Here is a 5,981-nt window from a genome sequence, read left to right on the forward strand (position 1 = left end):
AACATCTCATGCCACTCGCAGGGAAAAAAAGTTCTTTGGCTTAAGGTGTACCAAGCCCTGGCCATGTCGAACTCCCAGCTCCTTTGAACAGGGGACACAGGAGGAACATGGAAAAGAAACTGGGAAAAGGCAGCCCCAGAGCCCAGATCAGAGCTCAGCATAGTGCAGCCGCAGCACCCAGCAGGGTGCCCGCCCCTTCAGCGCCTCAACCCTCCCATCTGGGTGACAAGCTCTGAGCATGGCTTGAGCCCTTGGGGACCTCTGCAGGGTGTGCTGGCTCCAGTTTCCCCCAGTGCAGCTAATCCCCACTACAGTGATAGGACAACCCTTACAGCACAGTGCTGGGAGCCAGGAGCCAGCCAGACGTGTCCCATAACACCCTTCCTCACACTGGCAGCAGGCACAGCACCCATCCCTGGAGCACCTCTGGGGCAGTGACCTACACAGTTCCTCAAGCCCTTTTCCTGACTCAGATCAGTTCCTGTACATCAACATTTTGTTAACTTGCCAGACCCCAAAACATTTTGTTTTTACAGCTGGTTTCTTTACACACTGTTATCATCTGTATATAATGTATTGTTTTCTGACAGAGCAAAAGCCTTGAGAAACCACATTCAGCACTGTCTCCTGCCCTGGACTGAAAACTATGCAACTTTCTTACTCTCTTTTATATATGTACATATCTATAAAACTTTTATACATATATACAAAAATAAATCTTTAAAAGCAATAATATATTAATTTCAATATAGATAATGAGAGATGACAGTATTTCCTTATTTTAGAAACCTGCTCCGATGCACACATGTTCCACTGACATCACTGTTATCCCCACCAAGTTTTGCAGTTTCTCTCCAAGTGGAAAGGCATTTTAGCCAAAAGCTGTGCTGACACCCGAGGCAGCAGCGAGACATTCCCAGCAGAGCCTCAGTTATTACCTCACTGTACCCAGTGTAATCACTCTGGAAAGCCTTAGTTTCAAAATTTTATGTCTCCAAGACAATGACATCAAGGGAAACCAGGCAATTATATCTGGATGCTTTTACTCATCTTCACAGGCAGCAGCAGGATGGGGCAGCCTAGGGTTGTCCCAGTTGCTTTGCCACAATCAGACCCTGGGGTTTTGCCAGAGCAGGGACAAAAGGGACACGTTATTACCAGAGAGACCAAGGGGCTGGGGGGAGGCAGACCCCTCTGCACAGGGCTTTGTGCAAAGGTACCTGAATGCCGCAGGGCTGTGTGGGACCCCAGGGGGAGCACTAGATTTACTCCATTTGACGGGGTCCAATAGTGCCCTGATAGCTGCACCCCCAGAAGGAAAAGTGTGTTTTTGCCTCAACTGCACCACCCTTCCCTTGGGCCCTGGCATCATCACAGCCCCACTTGCACCCAGGCCCCACAGACTCACTCATATGCAAAGAGAAGGGTCCCCTCTCCCACCGAGCATCTCAAACAAGGTACACTGGGACTGCCACAACCACACACACCTCCCCAGAGATCATTTACCTGGTAGATAAGAGCACCTCTGCGATACAGCAAAGAACAGAAGCACAGTAGCAACAACCACAAGACAAAGTATCATCCCACTGAACAGAGTGCTCTGAGCTCTTCCCACCCAGGAAAGGTTGGTGAGGGCAGGCTAGCCCTCAGCTGGTGCACACCAGCCATCACCCACCTTCCTCCTAACTCACTCAGCCCAAAACAGCTGGGGCTGAGCCCTGCTTCCCTGCGGGTGGGGATGCTGCGGAGCCCCATATGCCCCATCTGGTGATGCTGGGTGGCCAACAGCGGACAGGCAAGGGACAGGGTGTGCACATGGGCTGCCTCAAGGACTCCAAAAACCAGTTGGGGTTAATAAAATAAAGTTTCCCAGGCATCTGCTTCCCTACAACAGACCTTTTTAATACAGAGCAGACTGGGGTAAAACCAGTCCTTCTGCAGAAGACCCCACATTCCCAGGGACTTGCTGCTACTTGAGCAGTAGAAACAGAGAGGAGCCTCCACCTGCTGTGTGCCGTTTATTGTAGCAGAGAGAAAAAATAACGTGCGCAAGAGGCATTTTGCATAACTTAACAGAAAAAATAACACTTTTCCTTCACTCTTCACAGAACAACGGGCAAAATAATTTCCTACACATGGCTATTTTTCTGTGCTAACAGGCTGGTGTATTGATAAAATAATGGGTTTCCTCTAATACGCTGCAATACTTGATCTGAAACCCAAAGTTCAGGCTTGGAGGGGGGGTGTTCTTTTGCCATATAACACAGCTCCCACCGGCATTTGCCTGCTGGGAGGGTGAGCACCAGGTTCGTCCCTAGCAGAAGGATTTTCACAGCGGAGTCTGGCTGAGGATGTCAAGCAGCTCTCACTGCCCATGCCACATCCTGACTGCTCTTCCCTGGTTCGACTGGAGAGATGACTCGAAATGAGGGGGGCGTGGGCAGCACCAGCAGCCTCATTCCAGGGCCAGCGAGGGGATCTTGCAGACAAAGGGGAAGGCTCTGCCGCAGGCGTTGTCATTCCAGGAGCGCAGCGCTACCCCCCAAAAAAAACCAAGATGTTAGCCAAAAAAAGGCATGAGAAGGTAACCACACACTGCCCTTGGAATCGGAACCTTCTGCTGTTGCAGGAGGCTTTCCCTGTATGTCCTCCCATTTGGCTGCTCCCAGCTGTGCTCCTCCCAAGCATCCCCATCCCTGTTCTGGAGATGCTGGCATGGATGTCTGGCCCTGGCTCAAACATGATAGCAGGGCTGCAGCTGCAAACACAGCCCTGTACCCCACAGAATATCAACAGGCTGCCCATGGACAGGTTTAGGTATACACCTGACTGGTCCCACTGGCCAGTTTGAAGTGGGATTTTTGCACAAGCAGACTCTTGCCCGGCTTCAGCAAGATGTTCCTGGCCTGAGTTAGGGAGGGAAAAGCTGGCACACCAAGGCTGCATCTGGGAGGGGAAAATCAGAAATTGTGACCTTTGGCTAAATTCAGTAATTCTTCAAAGTGGGTGATGTTCCCCTCTTGCCACTACTATGGGAGAGGGTGATGGGCTGTTAGCAGAGGGAAAGTGAATGTGCATGTATGTGTGCACGTGGTGAAAGATAAAACACATTCCTGCAAAGAAAAAAGAAGATAATAATAAAAGATTAAAATGCAAACCCTCAGCCTGCCAGCAACCTCTTCAGAAAAGCACAAACCACAGTGGATTGACATTATTAACAGGAAAATATGACTTAAGGTGCCCTTGGCGCCCAATGCAGCACTCACCACTGCTGTGCCGGTACCAGATCTGCACGCAGTCCTCCTCCTCTGGGATGGAGTGGATGCCATCGTCGGGCTGACTGCCATCCCAGTAGTGGTAGTCATAGGAGGAGCCGTCCGTCCACTCAAAGTGACCCTCCTGGCATGGAGTGAGCGGAGAAAGGCAGTGATTGCAGAGCCCATTCGCAGAGGTGGGGCTTCCCGCTCCCGTGCAGCCCCATCCCCATCCCTGGTACCACACAGCCCAGAGACACGGGGAGAGACTGTCAGTGCTCACTAAAGGCCCAACAGCACATTTGGGTTGTACAACTGAGAACCTACCCTGGAAAGCCCCAGCATTGGCACCGGGGGAAGCCCATAAATTAAACCCATATATTTTTTAACACACCTTCCCAATTCTGTGTTCCTTTTTCTTTTCCATTCCTTTCCCAATATCTACAAAAAATTTGCTGGCATGAGACTGTTCTCTGATGATCTTGCTTTTTCTCTGTTTCATATTAGACTATATATTTCCAACATGTCAGTTTTGAAAAGTTGCAAAGTATCACAAGAAAGCAATAAAACTCGGTGATTTTTGACGTTGGAGGCATTTTCCATTTATTTGCTCTTCTTCGACCAGCAGTACAATACTCTATTAACCCATTAATAAAATGCCATGTGAAAAATTAGTAATTATTAATCTATTAATTCTAGTAACACTTTTCTTTTGAAAGCAGACTAGAGAGGATGAAATTACAAACTCCCTCGTGCATTGCACAACAGACCCTACACCACCACCCGATTAATGGGGCTATAAGGAATGAAGGAGAAAACCAAGTGGCTTTCCAGGTGGAAAATGCAGGGAAGTAAATTTTTCAAGGCCATTTCCCATGTGATTCTGGGGAACTCTCACCTGCCGCAGGTCATTGAGCCCCATCCAGATGTCAGTGGGGATGCCCGGTACACGGCTGTTCACCAGGTCGTACACAAAGACGTTTTCCTCCCAGCTAGCAAGACAGAGACATAAGGAGCTGCTGAGGGGGTGTGTCAGGGAAATGGTCAGAGCATCCACCCCATGGCATGGCCAGATGGAGCCCCCTCTCTAATTGCTATTGAATTCTTTCCTGGGTCTGTGCGAGAGGTGCATAGTGTAGAGCTGAGGGACAGGGAGCAGGGAGAAAGCCTGCGTAATGAGGTTGTCTTTCTATCCTTTTTTTCAAGAGTAAAAAATGAAGTTTGGAGGAATTTAGGAAATGCTACATGAGTTCTCCTGCCAGGTCAGAAAAAGACTCTCTTTTTTTTTCCACACCTTTGTATATACAGTATACAAATGTATTTCACAGAGCATCGGCCCTGCCCTGGTTGCTGCAGAGGGATGCTCAGGTGGACACAAGCTGGCACACAGATTGTGCTGTGGCAATGAGGCCTCATCCCCGTTTTCCTTCTTCCCCAGGCAGTGCTATGGTGGAATGACAAGTTTCTGCACTCCTCACCTGTGGATGGAGGCCAGCTTGGCTGATCTGATGCCAATGGAGAACTCAGCACAATAGAGGTCAGCTTCAGCCCAGGTTTTGTTGATGGGGAAGTACCGGTAGCAGTGGCCTTCGTACTCTGTCCAGAAGAGAGGGCAGGAGTAGGCGTGGACGGGCTCTGGCATGGCTGGGGACAGAGCAGAGGACATCCAGCGGCTGAGGGGAAGTGGCATGGCTGGGCAGCAGTGCCCAGCCCTGCTCCCCAAACCTCACACAAGCAAATAACCACCAAACACTCGCATGGAGAAACCAAAGTCACAGGAGCTGTGCAAAAGTTTGCAAATACCAAAACACATTTTGCAAAAGCTGTGGGTTCCTCAGTGGTACCATCTGCCTAAATCAGGAAGCACTTTTCCACCCAGTTTAGCATTGTTTTAGGCAAAGGCTGCTTAAAATAAAGGCACTGATTTTTGCTACTCGGGAAACCAAGATAAGGACTCCTCTTGTCTCTATCAGGCACCACTGGAGCTGCTGTGCTGTGATGGGAGCTGACAGCCAGGGCCTGCAGGGTTATGGCCATACTCTGCCCTTCTGCAAGGCCAATTTGCACCTCCTTGCTCTGAGCAAAACCCCTCACAGTGTCCTTGGGCCCGGACGCTCCCATGCATATATGCACGCCTTGGATTTCAGCCCCATAAATAGCTGGGTGAGGGGCGGGAGCGGTGCTGGCCTATCTGCCTCCCTCCACCAGATAAGAGCTGGGGCCCATGGAGCTGCTCCTCCTCCCTCACCACTTCTCAGAACAGTGGGGAAGTTACCCCAGAAGAGGCCATTTTAGGAGGCAGGATGCATTCCTGGGGCCTTTGTTGTTGCTGCTGAGTAAACACTGCAGTGGCATTAACACTTCTCTCTGGCCTCCTCCACGTCTTGCTCCTTCTGTTGTGTGCGGGGACGATGGAGCCCCCACACATAACACATAACACCCAACATGAACACATGTGTAAGCCCCAAATCTTGTGGTACGTAGGCTTAACTCTCTTAGCCACTGGTTTTTGAGCCTTGGGGAATTGCCAGCTTCCCCAGAACCGGTTCCCTTATCTCCATGGGGTCCTGGTCTAGGGTCAGTGCTACTGTCAGAGTGAGCAGGGAGGTGGGCAGGGCAGGGGTGGTTACGGCAGACATCAGATGCCATTAAACTAGCCAAGCAGGTAAAAGGCTCAAGGCTGGAGAGGTCAGGGTGATGCTACATGGCCTCTGGTACCGAGGGGGC

The 5,981-nt window shown here is 50.4% G+C and overlaps 1 protein-coding gene across 1 annotated transcript in view; it reads right to left on the reverse strand.

Annotated features, from left to right (window-relative positions):
- Positions 1-2,455: 2,455 nt before the first annotated feature.
- Positions 2,456-5,981, reverse strand: part of CLEC19A (C-type lectin domain family 19, member A) — an 8,000-nt gene continuing 4,474 nt past the window's right edge. Inside the window, exons 2-5 of the mRNA XM_010190256.1 lie at positions 4,733-4,898; positions 4,153-4,246; positions 3,267-3,399; positions 2,456-2,535 (exon numbers count right to left, since the gene is read on the reverse strand). Coding sequence (XP_010188558.1) covers positions 2,456-2,535; positions 3,267-3,399; positions 4,153-4,246; positions 4,733-4,898 — 473 coding nt within the window. The remainder of the gene's footprint in view (positions 2,536-3,266; positions 3,400-4,152; positions 4,247-4,732; positions 4,899-5,981) is intronic.

Source organism: Mesitornis unicolor, unplaced genomic scaffold (assembly GCF_000695765.1).
Source record: "Mesitornis unicolor isolate BGI_N332 unplaced genomic scaffold, ASM69576v1 scaffold37838, whole genome shotgun sequence".
In the NCBI taxonomy this organism is placed as follows: Eukaryota; Metazoa; Chordata; class Aves; order Mesitornithiformes; family Mesitornithidae; genus Mesitornis; species Mesitornis unicolor.